Source organism: Chionomys nivalis, chromosome 21 (assembly GCF_950005125.1).
Source record: "Chionomys nivalis chromosome 21, mChiNiv1.1, whole genome shotgun sequence".
Lineage (NCBI taxonomy): Eukaryota > Metazoa > Chordata > Mammalia > Rodentia > Cricetidae > Chionomys > Chionomys nivalis.
The window spans coordinates 6,569,379-6,585,092 of record NC_080106.1 but is presented as its reverse complement, the minus strand read 5'-3'; the positions used below and the strand labels follow the sequence as shown (position 1 = coordinate 6,585,092).

Sequence of the window (15,714 nt, the reverse complement as noted above, 5' to 3'; positions counted from 1 at the left end):
CTGAGGTTGCTTCTGGTTCTCCTTATGAGGAGGATGGAGAAAACCCTCCTCGTTTGAATAAAGGATCCAGAGCCCCTCAGGGCTGTCCCCAGCACGGCTGGTTCATCCTAGATTGGAGAAGCACAGGTCATTCTTCCGTGACGAGGGGAGTCATAAGGGATCAGAAGATGGAGGAAAACCGAACACATGGCTCCAAATCCCAAGAACATGGAGCTCAGCAAAATGAGCCCAGGAGTGCACACACACGGCCCAGACTCCTCCTCTGGCTTCTTAACTCAGTTATCCTGAAGCAGAACCTAGTTAACCTGGTGCATAACTCAGAGAGCTTGATGCTGAAGCCATGACCTCTGAGGTGGAGGGCCCCAAAGGCGTGTCACCCTCCCAGATTTTTGACCCAGAGACCCGGATCCCACCGGATGTTCTACGTCACTGAGGGCTTGCGTGCCTGTCGGAGACAAGGAGCAGCTGACATGTGTGAGGCATTAGCCCTGTCTGCTCTCCTTGGCACATTGTGAAGCCCCGGGGAGTTTCCCTTTTAAAGAGGTGGCCCTTCAAAGCTGGAGGACTCGGGAGCAGGCTGGATGTCTTTCTGGGTTTCAACTACAGGACTGAAGCGACGTTTGTACCCACCCTTAACCTGCGTGTGCTCCTGGTGAGTGTCGGGGTGCTGGGGAGTAGACCTGGGTAGAGGCCAAGCAATAATGAGGTACAGAAAGTCTTTTCCATTTCTGGGTAGAAAGCATCCCATGAGTAGGGGAGAGTGAGGACAGATAGTGAGCAGCGTCTGTACGTCCAGGGAATGACATCATGCCACAGCTCGAAGGGAGAGGGTCTGCAAGGCTGAGGACTTTCAGGCCATGGACAGAGGGGGCTCAATAGAGCAAAAGGCATGTATCTGATGCCCAAGGTGGTGTGGGGGAGGGGGGAGCAGCAGCTAGAAGCAGGACCCTTTTAGATGCAGCTAGAGCGTTGGGGTGATAAAAGAGAAAGAGGACCTTGTGGGGCAGCTCACCAGGAGTGGTGCAGGACTCCTGGGCAGGATAAGGAGAGATACAAAGGATTCACCATCCTGAGGACGACCTGGAGGTGACAGCAGTGAAGGCTATTCTTCAGGTGGCCTGAGGTACCACAGGACAAGGCCCCTGGGGAGGGAGCTAGACTTTGGGGATAGAGGTCAGGGTAAGGGCTTGGCTGTTGGAGCTGAAGATTCAGCAGTCTGGGCGACATCTCTGTGCGGATATGGGGGTATCTCTGTGTGGATATGGGGGTATCTCTGTGGAAGCCAGCCTGGTATGCAGCTGGTAGATAGGGTAGTCTGCCGGGCCATCTGTGACCCAGTGACATCCTCTAGGAAAGGACATAAGGATAGATGACATGCAGGTCCCCGCTCCACATGCAGCCTCCTGTCTAAGGATTTGAGTATATGCTTGTTTAACATGCGTGGGAAAGTTCACACATATATTCATAGCTTGTCCACACACCTGGAACTGCTTGTTAGGGGTGTGCCCAAGTGTTTCTTGTCTGTGATGATCTGTGAAAATGTGTGGGACCTGGCAGACCTGTGTTTGCAATGACACCTCTGCACAGAGAGTAACCTTCAAATGTGGATATGTGTGTCCACACGTGTTTGCTGCAGATGGTGTTTATGACGGAGTACACTTGCAACGTGTAGATTTATAGACGTGCGAGGAGCGTGTCTGTATTTTTGCTGCGTGTGGGCATTACCCGTGCGTGCGTGGTTCGGATGTGCTCTGTGACCTGTGTTTATTGGAGGACGTGGTAGATCTGAGGTCTTGTGCTGCCCTGCAGTTGTCTCTTCCACTCCGTGGCTGGCTGGTGGCACGATCAGTGTCAAGTTAGCACATTTGGGTCTCAGATGGCAAGAGAAGCTTGGCAGCAGCTTCCTAAGGCTCCACATCACAACGTGGCTTGGTATAAGAAACTGTAAGAAGCTCTGGCTAGTAATCCTTCCCGGGGCCTTCAGTGTCAGAACTTAGTCATTCCAGGCCCATTGGAGTAACCCTGCTCAATGGAACATTTTCTGGGTTGGGAAATGGTTCACTGTTGCTCGCCATGGCATTTTCTCTGGCTCTGATTGGAATTGAACAGCACTGTTTAGGTACTGTGTGTTTATTTTATGGTGATTCTTCTGCTTTTGGGAAGAGCATGTTTTTCTTTGTTTGTTTGTTTGTTTTTCGAGACAGGATTTTTCTGTAGCTTTGGTACCAGTCCTGGAACTAGCTCTGGTAGACCAGGCTGGCCTTGAACTCAGAAATCTTCCTGCCTCTGACTCCTGGGATTAAAGGCACGTGCCTGGCTAAGAGCTCGGTGTTTCTACTGACTAGCACTGATAAAAGGACGTGGTTCAAGGCAACTGTCAGTTTGAAAATAAACTTGAGGCACTGGCTGGTGCCGATCTCTTGAGAAGAGATCACCAAGGCAGGTAGAAAGCAGTGTGTGAATACATACTACAATCATACACATGCACATAGCTATGCAATATACATGGACAGACAGACAGACACACACACACACACAGAGAAAAAGAGAGAAAGAGAGCAAGTAAAAATGTAAGCCAGGCAGTGATGGCGCATGCCTTTAATCCCAGAGGCAGGTGGATCTCTATGAGTTCAATCCCAGCCTGGTCTACAAGAGCTAGTTCCAGTACAGGCTTCAAAACAACACAGAGAAACCCTGTCTCGAAAAACAAACAAACAAACAAGCAAACAAAACAAAAAGCAACTAAAAATGTAAAAAAAAAACAAGAGCTGGATGAGCCAAAGAAGCCATTTGGTTTCTGGGCCGCTACCGTCTGTGCCTCAAGTCTGTCAGCTGACCCCTCAGAGGAGCCTGTGTCAATGTTACATGGTAAAAAGTACAGCTTGGGAGGTCTTGGCACATCCCTATCAGGGACGTATAGATCTGTCACAGTCAGGAACCTGAACTAGAGCTGTCCTGCTCTAGAGCGAGTGCTCCTACGCCGGTGCCCATCACCCAGCTGTTTTCCTGTAGTTGTTCTATGGTGTGGAATTGAGCCAAACACACCCCAGAATGCTGATGCCCAGTCAGGTCCTGGCTCTTTCCATGGTGAAGCATCTAGGTCAGTCAAGACTGAGGTTACCGGAGACCATGCCATACACGACTTTCATCCCACTGGAAGAAATAACTGAGAACAGAAACGCTACCACGTGAAACTTAGCTTGTCATCCAAGCTCCCAGGAGGCTAAGACGTGTGTTCACTGAGAGTTCAAGGCCAGCCTAGGTTGCTGAAAGGGATCCTGTTTTAAAAACAACAAAACACTAAACCAAACAGAACAATGACAACAAAAAATTCACCACAAACCAAGTCAAGATAGAAACAAACACAGGAGCCGGGCAGTGGTGGCACACGCCTTTAATCCCAGCACTCGGGAGGCAGAGGCAGGCAGATCTCTGCGAGTTCGAGGTCAGCCTGGTCTACAAGAGCTAGTTCCAGGACAGGCTCCAAAACCACAGAGAAACCCTGTCTCGAAGAAGAAAAAAAAGAAAGAAAGAAAAAGAAAAAAAAGAAAAAACACGGTAGCCGCCCTCCTCGTACTGAATCCTCTAGAAGGTATCAGCAGGGTGTGTCTAAATCCTGTTCTTAACCATCAAGAGGAAGGAAGGAAAAAAAATTAAAGAAAAAGCTGCAATACCAGGAGAGCAGAAAGGGCTGGTCAGAAGGCAAAGGTGTCAGCACACTGTGGGAAGGAGAGGCAGCAGGGAAGAACTCCTGAAGGGAGCCCTGTGTGGTGATAACGAGCTGAGGGAGTTCCCCAACTCAGCAAAGATGTGGCCGAGAGCTGGCATTGGAGTCGGTTGACTGTGAGAGTCTGGAAAAGCCTGAGAGAGAGAGAGAGACAGAGAGGGGGACAGATAGAGGGAACTAAAACTCAGCCAAGGAAGGAGAAAAGCCATTAAGAGACATTCCTGAAACAGAAATCGTCCAGAACCATTTGGGGCCAGCCTGATTTACAAGAGCTAGTTCCAGAACAGGCTCCAAAGCAACACAGAGAAACCCTGTCTAGAAATAAATAAACAAACAAACAAATAAATGGACTCTCCAGAACTAGGACAGCTTTTCTCGTCAGCGCTTCTGGTTCTCCTGAGGGCCCTGTTGCTGCAGTGGGCTCCTTTTGTTGCATTTAAGCCCAAATTGAGAAAGAGCCGCCCCCCTCCACAGTCCTGCCCAGCAACTTTGTTGTTGCTCTAGTCTTCAACATCAAGTAGGAAAGACCAGGAATCGCCAGCTGGCCGTGGAATGCTATCAGTGCAATGGAAGAAAATCCAGAAAACAGGAAAACGGAGGCTGGAGTTCATTCAGTCAACCGAAGGGGACAAAAGAAAATAGTGTTGCTACAGACGGATGTGGTTTTCATAACCAGAGCAGAATGCCAAGGGAAAGAACAAGAAGGCAGTCTTGGGAAGTTGAATATACAATTTCTGAAATCAAACATGAAGACAAAGAGAGAAAATCACCTAAGGGCATAGAAAAAGAAACACACACATACACACGCTCACAGGAAAACCTGCAACAGGGCGGGGCACAGGAGTGTGAACCTAGGTAGGTAGGAAGATAGAAAGTTCAAGGCCAGCCTAGACATCACCTCAGAATGAAGAGCAGGGTGTGGGGAGGTAGTTCAGCACGTAAAATATTTGCCCCGTAAGCATGCGTGCCTGAGATTGATCCCTGGCACTCACATAAAATGCTGTCTGGGAGAAGCACAGATAAGCGGGTCACTGGAGTTCACGGAGCCAACCTAGTGGAATCAGTAAATCCCAGGTCCCAGTGAGTGACCATGTCTCAAAAACCCTGTTCCCGAGGAACAATGCCAAAGGCTGACCTCTGGTTTAGTATACACAAAGCTAGGGTTCAACTTTACCCACTCCAAAAACAAAATGGTCTAGCCTGTGGGCTACAATGCTTGCATATATGTGTGTACCTGCATACACACAAGCACACATCCACCTAGACACACCCACAAGTGACAAAGAAGGCTGGGAGGGTTAGTAGGGGCAAATAAGAACAAAATGTAACACGTATGTCTGAATAAGTCCATAAAAGGGGCGCTAGGAATCTCAATTGGGAGAGTCCTTTTCTTGCAATCATGAAGCTTTAGGGCTCTATTCCCAGAGCCTCATAAACCAGGTGTACTAGGACACACCTGTAATCCCACGTTGGGCAGTAGGAGGCCAGAAGATCCTAAAGTCAAGGTCACTCTCAGTTAATGAGTTGGAGGACATGTGAGACCCTGTCTTTAAAAAAAAGAAAGACTCAAAAGCATGTCACTCATCGAGAAAGCACAAAACTGTCAGGCTGAAGAGGTGGCAATGCCCAGAGAAAAAGCACATCTTCCACAAAGAACTAGAACAATAAATTATTATTATTATTTATGTATCAGCTGACCTGATGTTGTTCCTAGCAACAGTTCAAGTGAGACAGACTGCAGAGCCTTCAGGCTCATGGGGAAATGATTTACGCCCCAGAACTGCACATTCGACAAAACTGTTGACCTGGTGTGAACGCTGAATAGACATAATGCAGGCTTGCAAAAGCTCAGAGATGCAGCCCCTCCACACCCGCTGCCAGAGAATGTTGCAAGGGCTTGTCCTAATCAAGTCAGAGGCTAAGTCAAAGAGGAGGAACCGTGGAAGTACAGATGATATGTGGAAACCACAGGCTCCCAGCTGCCAGCCAGGAATCCCGGAGGAAGCAAAGTCAGATGCTGGCATCTGGAGGAAAGGGGGAGAGCTGGGTGCTGAGGGGAGGCTGCTGTATCAGGAGACTGTGAGAATGTGATAATGGCGCCAGTGGGAGAATGTGGGACAATCAGAAGTTCAGTATAATAGACAGTTTTTAAAGACAAGATCTTACTCTATAGCCTACACTAGCATCAAATTTGCCATCCTCTTGGCTCAGCCTCCCGGGTATAGTATTACAGATATTTTAGATGGGTAATACAATGTCTAGTTTGATTAAAAAGAACCTCCTCAAAAAAAAAAAACCAAAAAACCTCAGTGGCTCTCAGCATGTGGGTTGAGACCCAGAGGTCTCATAACAGATATTCATAAAATAGCAAATTATAGCTATGAAGTATCATCAAAAATAATTTTATGGTTGGGGCTCATCACAGCATGAAGAACTATATTGAATGGTTGTAGCGTTAGGTTGAGAACCACTCTCTTTTTCTACCAATAAGCAAGTTAGCACAATGACCTCAGTTTCAAAGAAGCTGAGGCTGAAAAATCTGACCAACTCATAAAATTCTGAAGGGACCAACAGTGTAGGAAACCAGGATCTGAACCGGAAGTCCATGAGGCCACACTGTTTTGTTTTTGTGTTTTCAGCACTTGAAGCTGAATCCTAGCTCTGTATATTCTAGGCAAATGCTGTACCACTGAGCAACATGCCCAGCCCCACTAGGACTTTTAAACCAATACAGGGATGACAGGAGAAAATTTAAAAGTAGTTTTTAGCAATCCAGGATGGTCGCGGTGGCATACATGTATAATCCTGGCACTTGGGTGAGGGGTGCTGGACACTGAGCCCAGCTGAGTCCAAGGCCAAGCCAGGCAATCAACGCCTTTGATGTCAGCACTCAGGAGGCACTCGGATAGAGACAGAACTCTGAGTTCAAGGCTAGCCTGCTCTACAGAGTGACTTCCAGGATAGCCAGGACTACACAGAGAAACCCTGTCTTAAAAACTAAACAAGAGCAAAAAGAGTTCAGTGCGGGAGTTGGTGACATGAGACCCTGGCTCCACAACAACAGATTTGAACTCACGCGTGGGAAGAAGTACATAGTCAAGAGCCAAGCAGGTCTAAACAGAGGGTTCGGCCCTTCCTGGGGAAGCATCGTAGACAAAGAGATGCCCCCAGGTTTGGAGACCCAGGGCTCAAGACAGCATTCCCACAGTGACCCAGGGGAGGGATGCCGGACTCATTCAGTGAGGACGCAGACCTGACCACAGTATTTCAGGAGATTTTACCCAAGAAAGAATTGCAGACAAGAAAAACACCACAAAAGAAAATAAGGAAAAAAAGACAAAGGAATTCAGGGCGAACTGTTCCTAAAGGGATGTGGCGGACCAGGGTTTAGGCACTCAGGATTCTGTGAGGTACATGGGGTTGTGTAAGACCAGTAAACCAGGAAAGAAAATGTCTCAAAGAGTGACAGGAAGATGGACACGCCAAGCATAGGGGTTCAAGAAGGGACAATAACGAGAAATGTAGTGAAAGCATCGGGCGTGGTGGCCATGCTGTGATCTCAGCCTTAAAACACAGGCACAGATCACGGTGCAAGCCCGGGCAACTATGGCAGCTACCAAAGTAGGAGGTGCCCATGCCCTCTTGTCTGGCACGGATTGGGGGTAGCATGTGTACGGACACCTAGGATGTCTTGTACCACAAGGTACATGGAGAGTGAGTGGCATTTTTTGTATAGGGTCCTGGTATTAAGGATTCTTGGGACCTCTTTGCCAAGAGACCATAGGAGTTGGGGAGAAGACATAAATACAGCTCTTCTCCAATGGTGAGGTACATTGAAAGCTGCCACTTGACCCAGTCTCCCCAGCAACCATTTGAGGTGCTGTCAACCAGAGGGAAAGTGAGGCCCAGGGGCCCAGGCACCTGACAAAGAAATGACCTTTCTTCTCAGGGTCGGGGGAAAGAAAGCACCAGGTATTGCCTGGAGCTGGGTAGGCCCAGGGGGACCCTTTCTGGATGCTGTAACCCTGGCCGGTCAGAATTTGGGCACTTTCAGCCGGGCGGTGGTGGCGCACGCCTTTAATCCCAGCACTCGGGAGGCAGAGGCAGGAGGATCTCTGTGAGTTCGAGACCAGCCTGGTCTACAAGAGCTAGTTCCAGGACAGGCTCCAAAACCGCAGAGAAACCCTGTCTCAAAAAAAAAAAAAAGAATTTGGGCACTTTCAGTAAACTGAGCCCCAAAGGGCAGGTCTGCATAAAGGTAGCAAGAGTAGATGTGCCAGCAAGCTAGATAACAAAGAAACTGTCTTGTACCAGCCCCTTTGGGACTCTTCTCTGGGTCTGGAACGCCAGTATCTTTTTATGCCTCTATCTAGCCAATACAGCAACAGCTAGTGGGATCATCTGTGCTATCTATCCTGAAAGGGAATGGAGTGGTTACTCATTGAACACTGGGAGTTATAAACAGGACTCTCTGTCTTAATTACCTGGACCAAAGGCCTCTGTCCTTTCTCCTGACGGGCACAGCAGCTCCATCTGGCTCTTAGACAAGTTTTTTTTTTTTTTCCCTCTGTGTATAGGCCAGAACAGAGTTGCCAAGGCAGCTGTGGAAGCAGATCCCTGGGGACATGGCAATGTCAATCATCTGGTGGTTCTGGTCTCTCCTGGCCATCTGTGCATCCGACACATTCCGGGAGAAGGCAGAGGAAATCATGAAGACCACACCGGTCATCGATGGGTGAGTGGCTACCGATTGAAGTGCCTGCAAGGGCCAGAAGCTTCTGAACCTCTGCTAGGAGGCTCAGTTCCCCCCCCCCACCCGCCCCATACCATGGTTCTTATCTTCTTCTGGTCTCAGCTCTTTGGTGGAGAATCTCAGAACCTGGAAGGTTTCAGGAAAAGAGGGCAAGAAAGGAAGGAGGTAGCATCTCAGCACCTGGCTCCCAGGGCTCCCAAAGCTCAGAGTTTGGTTGCATCTGCGGAATTCTGAGGTCTCCCAACTCTCTAGTCGTATATCTGAGGGAGAGATCCAAGTCCCCTACCTCGATCTCAGCTGAAAAGCTGAGGTGCGGGCGGCTTTACCCCAAGAAGTGTTGGACCCTGAAGTCCAATCACCGAGGAGAAGTCACCCCAAGAGACCACCCTCACACCACAATTGATGTAAAAGCAAGAGGATTTAATTAATTCTGTCATGACAGGGTCACTCAGCATTCAAGCCAAGGACCCCGAATAGCTGGTACAGGCTACTTTTAAAGTAAAAAAAGCCACAGAAACAAGGGGGGAAAACATCTGTGAGTCATCCTAACCGTATCTGAGGAACTGAGTCAATATCTGTGGATTATCTTGCCCCAATCTCATTAACTGAGTTCTATCTGGAGAACATCCACAGGACACAGGGAGATGTAAAATCCCCAACATTCCAGTAGGTGCATGTGTGGTTGTTAGGTCCTTGGTTCCCAGGGGAGGGGGGAGCACTACTGCAGGGAGGCCTCAGAAATGACCTCAGAGTTGTCAAAAATGGCTTCAGAGTTATCCTAGAGTTTTACAGAAGGTCCTCTTGAGCATCCTTCTGTCTCTCCCCCATCTCGTGCCCAACTGAGAGTCAAATGCCTCAGTGCCTCTCTTGTTCCTTTGTGGAGATCACAGTGCATGTGGGGGGTGTCTCATATGTCCAGCTCACACCACCTGATCCCTCTGACCTTGCTAGAACACTGGAAGACCTTTGCCAGCTCCTTCCCACCCTTTCTCTCCTGGCCGAAGCAAGGCCAGTCTTCCAGCTGTCTCGTCTGCCTGCTGCTGCTGGCCAATCTGTCTCTCACTGGGTTCTGGTGGAAGTCTCTACTGGATCTCCTCCCACCAGCACTCTCAATCCCTGAGGCATAAGGAGCTTTGCACTGCAGTTTGACCTGGCCGAGGTGGCTCTGTTCCCTCGGAAGACAGGAGTCTTGTGGCCCTATTTTGTCTTCCCAAAGAGGGTGGGGGAGAGTGAGGACAAGTATGGCAGGGGGCTCCTGAGGCATCTAGGACTCCATTCAAGTACTCCACCCCTCCCCAGTACCCATGATGGAGATGAGTTTCTTAGATAGACTGTAAGTGTACTCAGGCAAAAGATTAAAGTCCCTTTCCTGGAGCCTACCTAGCCTTGCCTCAGAGAGCTGCCAAGGTTGCCTTGGCTGGCCCATACCCATTCATTTATCCATTCAGTTAGTGTGTCGTGATAGATCTGTGCCAAGTGCAAAGGGTGGGGTAAGAGGGATGAGTTCAGTCCAGTCCATTCATGGACATCTTCTGGGTGTGAGTTCACATACAGGGACAGAAGCTTATGTGTCTCTTTGCTGGGGGGTGACTTGGGCACCAGTCCTAGGGAGGGGCACATCCTCTGAGCTTTCCAAAGGAGCTTCCTGGACTGACTAGCTTTGGGGAAGTCATTACTGGGAGCGGATGGAGTCAGGGTGAAGGAGAACTGATAGGCAGCTGATAGTACATGGACTCAACAAACCTGAGGCAGCATCATATAATGTGGGTGTATGTACTTTCCGTTGTAACTCCAGCACTTGGGAGGCTGAGGCTAAAGGGTCACTCACTGCAGGCTTAAGGCCAAGGCCACACTGGATTTTATGAAACACTCATGTTTCATAACATAAGGACCCTATTTAAAAACAAAAAAACAACTCAGCTGGGCGGTGGTGGAGCATACCTTTAATCCCAGCACTCAGGAGGCAGAGGCAGGCAGATCTCTGTAAATTCAAGGTCAGCCAACTACAGAGTGAGCTCCAGGACAGGCTTCAAAGCTACCAAGAAACCTTGTCTCAAAAACCAAAACAGCCGGGCGGTGGTGGCGCACGCCTTTAATCCCAGCACTCGGGAGGCAGAGGCAGGCGGATCTCTGTGAGTTCGAGGCCAGCCTGGTCTACAAGAGCTAGTGCCAGGACAGGCTCCAAAGCTACAGAGAAACCCTGTCTCGAAAAACTAAAAAAAAAAAAAAAAAAAAAAAAAAACAAAAAACCCAAAAATAAACAGTAAGCTTAGATGTAGGAAAAAAGAACTGAGATTGGGATGGGAGATGGGAGGAGCCAGAGCTGGGGAAGGAGGACTGTCTCTGCTCACCTTACAGGAGCCTCGAGGGCCCAGCACAGGCCACAGCCACAGGACTGACAGCACACTGCGGGTGCACTCTCTGCATCCACACATGGAAGTCAGTGTGGGCAGATCTGTGGCAAGCGTTCTACTGGGCCTGACACTGCCTCCAGTGCTCCTGGGCAACTCAGGCTCCGTAGTAGCATAGGCAGAGGTGACAAAAAGCCTTTGTACTAGCTCGGGAGCTAGCTGGTGGCCCTGTCCTTCCTCCATGAAAGCACTGGCTTCCTTGAGACTCCTAGGAACTCAGAGGACCAAAACCCTTTGGGGTCAGAGATGAACTGGCCAAAGGCGAGCTGGGGTTTGCCATAGGAATAGACAAGGATGAGCCAGAATCCTATGAGTGATGGTTCACTCCCCAAAAGGATGGGGCAGGCTACTCCTTATGTGTCCTGGCTTTCCCTGCAAGGGGCAAACTTTTTTCTTTTTTTGGTTTTTCGGGACAGGGTTTCACTGTAGCTTTGGAGCCTGTGCTGGAACTAGCTCTTGTAGATCAGGCTGGCCTCGAACTCACAGAGATCCCACCTGCCTCTGCAAGGGGCAAACTTAATCTTTGAAAATGTCATCTTCCAGCCGGGTGGTGGTGGCGCGCGCCTTTAATCCCAGCACTCAGGAGGCAGAGACAGGTGGATCTTTGTGAGTTCGAGGCCAGCCTGGTCTACAAGAGCTAGTTCCAGGACAGGCACCAAAGCTACAGAGAAACCCTGTCTCAAAAAAAAAGAAAGAGAGAGAGAGAGAGAGAGAGAGAGAGAGAGAGAGAGAAAGAAAATGTCATCTTCCTGTTCCTGTATTGGTTCCCAGCCCCCCAGGCCCAGGTGATTTTGCAACATAGCAGGGGTTTACCCTCTCCTTGTGTGGGGGAGGGGGGTAGGTGGGGGGGCATAAGAAGCCCAGTCTAACCATACTCAGCTCATGGTCCCTTGACCTGGAGTGCAATTAGGAATTTCACCCACGTGCAGGTGTGTTCCATTCAGAGGCATTCCTCCTCAGAGGCCTGCTTGTTAGTCTTGAACTGAGGATTTTGAACTGGAGAAGGGCAGTCTGCAAACCAGTTGGTTCTGAATTCCTAATCCATCTTGAACACGCCCCCCCTCTTCCCTCCAGGCACAACGACTTACCTTGGCAACTCCTGAAGTTGTTCAACAACAGGCTGAACATCTCAAAGGCCGACTTGAACACACTGACCGAAACGCACACCAACATCCCCAAGCTGAAGGCTGGCTTTGTGGGGGGGCAGGTACATCCTCTGGTCTCCCATTTGTTCTGCACTGGGGTCTCCCCTATATTCCCTGTGGGCCTGCCTTAGAGAAGCATGCCTCTTGGGCACACCTGTCTGAACCAGCCCCCGGGGCTTCTGAAAGGGCAGAAGAACAGACCCACGTATACACTGGGGTGGACTCAGAAATCAGCAGTCTGGGCTATCCACTCTTTCCCTTGGCCTCCAGTTCTGGTCCGCGTACTTGCCTTGTGACACCCAAAACAAAGACGCTGTGAAGAGGATATTGGAACAGATGGATGTCATACACCGCATGTGCCAACGATATCCTGAGACCTTCTCGTGTGTCACCAGCAGCTCAGGTAGTGTCCCATCAAGGCACTAACATCCCCCTGCCAGGCTCGGTCTTGAGTAGAGGGTGGGACTTTGAATCCTGAATGTTTAGTGCCAACCCTCTCCTTGGTTCTCTGTAGGTATCCAACAGGCTTTCAGAGAGGGGAAAGTGGCCAGTCTGATTGGCGTAGAAGGTGGTCACTTAATCGACAGCAGCCTGGGCGTCCTGCGGGCACTCTACCATCTGGGTATGCGGTATCTGACCCTCACCCACAACTGCAACACACCCTGGTAAGGGGTCCTGCTGTGAAGCCCCTGGGATGTGGTCAGACGAGGAAGCCAAACGTGTGACCTCTGTCGTACCCAGAACTCTCCCGAGCTCCGGGCCAGGCCTTGTCGGCTAGGCAGGTGAGGGCAACACTTCTCTCTGCACCCTGGAAAAACGCACGTGTGCTTCTCTTCAGGGCCGACAACTGGATGGTCGACAAGGGAGATGACAAGGCTGAGAGCGAGGGACTGTCAGTCTTTGGGAAGGTGAGGGGGGAAGTATCATGCCTCAGTGGACTTTGGTGTCCTCCTCAGTCACATGGAGCTGACAGTCCTCGTTTCCAGGGTTAAGTCTGTTGGAACCCCTGAGCGTTCAAATTGCTGCATCTTGAGTACCCCACAATCTCTAGCCACTAAAGGGTTAATTCACACCTATCTAGCACTGCCTCTCCCATGCCCCAAGTTCCCAGTGTCTGTGAGATGTACCCAATTCTGTCTCCCCCTCCCCCAGAAAGTGCTGAAGGAGATGAACCGCCTGGGTGTCATGATTGACTTGTCTCATGTGTCCGTGGCGACAATGAAGGATGCTTTGAAGTATTCTGAGGCCCCAGTCATCTTCAGCCACTCCTCGGCCTACAGCCTGTGTGATCACAGGCGGAATGTACCTGATGATGTGCTCCAGCTGGTGGTAAGGAATTTGAAGAGGGAAGGGGAGCCCCTTGTCTTCTGTGGGTCCTCTCCAATCTTCACCCCCACCCCTCTCTGAGCAGAAGAGCAAAAGGAGTCTGGTGATGGTGAACTTCTATAGTTACTTTGTGTCCTGCTCAAAGGATGCCACCCTGTCCCAAGTGGCTGGTAAGTGGACATGACCACACAGTGACCAAGTGGGGGAGGCCCTCGCTTAAGACCCACACCTGCTACTCCCTACAGACCACCTGGACTACATCAAGAAGGTGGCAGGCGCTGAGGCTGTGGGCCTTGGAGGGGACTATGATGGCGTTACAGAGTAAGAGCGACATCTTGTTTTCTGATGGAGTTATGATCCTACTGATGTGTGCTGATGGGACAGGGGAGGGAGAGTGTCCTTAGTACAGTGCAGGGCATTTTGCTGCAAGCCTGCTCTTCTGGCCTTTGAATGGCTGGAGAGTGTCCTGTCTGCAATGCCTGGGATTCTTGGTCTTGGTGTAGGCTTCCTGCGGGACTGGAGGATGTTTCCAAGTACCCGGATCTGATAGCGGAGCTTCTGAGGAGGAACTGGACAGAGACGGAAGTCAGAGGTGTACTATCTGAAAACCTGCTGCGGGTCTTCTCTGAAGTGGAACTGGTGAGAGAAAGGGGCCATTTGGGTTCCTGCCCTTTGCCCACCCACGCAGGCTGCCTAACTTGGGTCTGTCTCCAGGCAAGCAATAACATGCAAGTTCCGGAGGAAGAGCCTATCCAACTGGATGAGCTGGGTGGATCCTGCAGGACAGACTATGGCTACTCACAAGCCCCCAGCATCCACCTCCAGATTGGGGCTCTACTGGCCTTCCTGGTTCCCTTGCTCTTCAGTCTGAATCTTCTGTGACATCCTAAGGACCAGCACCTCTTTCAGTGCTCTCAGAGCTCAGGGAAGACTAGACAACCCAAGAGCACATGTTGTCCATGCAGAAACACACCCTCTCCCAAACAAGCAGTGTGCTGACCCGGGGACAGTTCAAGACACATGCACACAATAAACGACATGATCCCTTTAAGTGCAGAGTATGTATGTTGTCAGTACCCAGGCCCTGGGAGGGACTTCCGAGCATCTGGAGAGCAAATTTTGAGAATGGTCCCCGTGTGAACAGGGACACAGGAACAGCTGAGTTCTTGGAGGGGAGTCCTCGAAGGAACCCAGATGTCTCACGTGGGCATTGGCTAGTTTAAAAAACCATGGTCCAGGTTCCAGTGGCTACCTCCCCCCAACACTAACCCATGTACATAACACCCCTACAACATGTACCTATGTGCCCACAGCCATACACATACATACAGCCACTCAGATGCACATATATATCACACATGGGACATGTACTCTGACACACACCATATGAGAGTCACACATAAACCATGTTTATCTGGGTTCTGTAGTGCTGGGAAGGGAGCCAGGAGCCTTGGAGAACAGGATCCAGATGGGATGGGTTCCTGGACTCTCCAAGGCTCTCACTCAGCTAACAGTAGGTCCTTCCAGATTCACAGAGACAGAGGTGGTCTCGCATGACTGCTAGCAAAATGGGATCAGGCCTTCCAATGAGGACATTCAAGGATGAGTCTCATGAATAACCTTGTGAGGGACAGCATGGAGCAGTCCTGCTGAGTGGCCAAGGACTTCTTTCTAGTCCATACTGCTGAGACACTCCTCATGGCCACGGGCAAGGACTTCTTTGTCGAGAGCCTGTCCTTACCTGCTGAGAGGGACCCGCAAAGGGTGAAGGATATCACTGCCTGAGTATATGAAGCCCCATGGCCATATGTCTCTGTCCCTTTCAGATCTACCTTCCCTGAAAAAGAGCTGGGTAGACGATAACCACAGGGCCACCCACCTGGCTTTAAAGTTTTCACTTTTTGAAATAAGCTCTCATGTATGGTGGTCCTCCGACTCACTGTGCAACCATGGGATAATCTTGAACTTCTGAATCTCCTGCCTTCACCTCGCAAGTGCTCCAATTACAGGTACAGACCACCTCACTTGGTTTATATAGTGCTGAGGGTCACACCTGGGACTTGGTGCATGCTAGGCAAACATGCTACCAACTACCCCCAGTCTCCGGTTGGCTTTTAGAATCCTCCATGTGCCAGGCTACCAAGGAATGCAATGATAGGGGCTTGCCCACACCCAAGTGTGTGGATGTTAGCACAGAACGAGAGTTGGTCTTGTCCCTGTGTCTGTCACAACATGTCCCACCGAGCAGCATCCTTCTCAAGTCTGGTCTAAATGCCTTGGGGAACATCTGTGGCTATGTAGGATCAATGCAGAGGGGGAAATGCTTAGTACAGGGTTCTGTACCCATTATCT

At 50.1% G+C, this 15,714-nt stretch overlaps 1 protein-coding gene across 1 annotated transcript; it reads left to right on the top strand.

Annotated features, from left to right (window-relative positions):
• The first annotated feature begins 495 nt into the window (after positions 1-495).
• Dpep1 (dipeptidase 1) lies at positions 496-14,533 on the top strand. Its single transcript, XM_057753915.1, has 11 exons — positions 496-652; positions 8,305-8,462; positions 11,966-12,098; positions 12,307-12,439; positions 12,551-12,701; positions 12,875-12,944; positions 13,189-13,365; positions 13,448-13,532; positions 13,608-13,683; positions 13,866-14,001; positions 14,077-14,533. Exons 2-11 carry the CDS (start codon positions 8,353-8,355, stop codon positions 14,242-14,244), a joined length of 1,239 nt encoding a protein of 412 aa, XP_057609898.1. The 5' UTR covers positions 496-652; positions 8,305-8,352; the 3' UTR covers positions 14,245-14,533.
• Positions 14,534-15,714: the final 1,181 nt, after the last annotated feature.